At 46.6% G+C, this 1,190-nt stretch overlaps 1 protein-coding gene across 2 annotated transcripts in view; it reads left to right on the top strand.

Annotated features, from left to right (window-relative positions):
• The first annotated feature begins 791 nt into the window (after positions 1–791).
• tyw3 (tRNA-yW synthesizing protein 3 homolog) overlaps positions 792–1,190 on the top strand; it is a 6,060-nt gene continuing 5,661 nt past the window's right edge. For both annotated transcript variants that reach the window (XM_015402963.1, XM_015402961.1), the window contains exon 1: positions 792–1,037. In XM_015402963.1, the coding sequence (XP_015258449.1) occupies positions 870–1,037 (168 nt within the window). In that variant the 5' untranslated portion in view covers positions 792–869. The remainder of the gene's footprint in view (positions 1,038–1,190) is intronic.

The following is a 1,190-nucleotide window of genomic DNA, read 5'->3' as shown; positions in this document are numbered from 1 at the left end:
TGGAGCAAAGTAGAACCGGGTCAGAACCAGATCAGATCAGACATTCAGCTCACCCTGAAAGAAGCTTCAGTCAGAGATTCACCACAGAAATAAAGACCTAAAATAAACAGATAGGGTGAAAAATAATGTTTCATAGATAGATAGATAGATAGATAGATAGATAGATAGATAGATTCAAGTTAACCTTGATTTAATATTAACTAAGAGTACTAGTTAGCAGCAGAGCGCTAGTTAGCTTGGAGAGTACTAGTTAGCAACAGAGTACTAGTTAGAGCCAGCTGGGAGGAGCGGATCGGCTCCATCTGCATCAAACAGAAACCTTCATCATCGTCATCCTCACCTGCGTCACTCAGAGGTTAGGGATCAAAGGAGCCGCTCAGCCATCATTGATAAAAGGCAGAAAATCCCAGTCCTCCTTTGCTTCTTCTTCTTCTTCCGCTTCCTCCTCCTCCTGCTTCTTCTTCTCTTTATTGGGGAATTGCCAGCAAGTCACAGCTGCATAGCGCCATCTACTGGTAGTGCTTAGGAGCAACATCAGCTGTCAGTTTGTTGCTGATGTAACATTTAGAAAAAAGTAGAAATGATTTTACTGCTTTACAGCTAAACCAGCTAAACTCTGGAGGGTTTTTTTCTTATGGGAAGAATAAGGCTCCAGAGTGGGTGCCTCCGTTCCAATATGATGATGATGATGATGATGATGATGATGATGATGATGATGATGATGATGATGATGATGATGATGAGGATGAGGAGGAGGAGGAGGAGGAGGAGGAGGAGCGTTAGTTATTAGGACTAAACAACTAGGTGGCGGCAGTGCATCTAAACACCGACTATCGCGCTCCAGAACCCATGAAGAAGAAGCAGCAGTAATGGAGGCAGCCTTCAGCCGGTCCAAGAGCCAGAACCAGGACCGACTGGACCTGAGCCGTAAAGGCAGCGTGGATGAGGACATCCGGTCGGTGGTTTCTCTGCTCAACGGCTGCGAGCAGTTCTTCACCACCAGCTCCTGTTCCGGAAGGATCATCGTCATTGATGGGGTCAGGCACGCGCTCATTTACCTCACGCTCCTTTCAAACATCCACGAACTAAAGAACCAGTTCGACCCAACTGGGCTGAACTGGGCCCAGTCCGACACATGAGAAACGACGACACCTGCTGGACGCTATAAGTACAACTCTGTTCTCTGATCA

This window comes from Cyprinodon variegatus, unplaced genomic scaffold (assembly GCF_000732505.1).
Source record: "Cyprinodon variegatus isolate N-32 unplaced genomic scaffold, C_variegatus-1.0 Scaffold1417, whole genome shotgun sequence".
Taxonomy (NCBI): Eukaryota; Metazoa; Chordata; class Actinopteri; order Cyprinodontiformes; family Cyprinodontidae; genus Cyprinodon; species Cyprinodon variegatus.
This window is presented reverse-complemented; position numbering and strand designations above follow the sequence as displayed.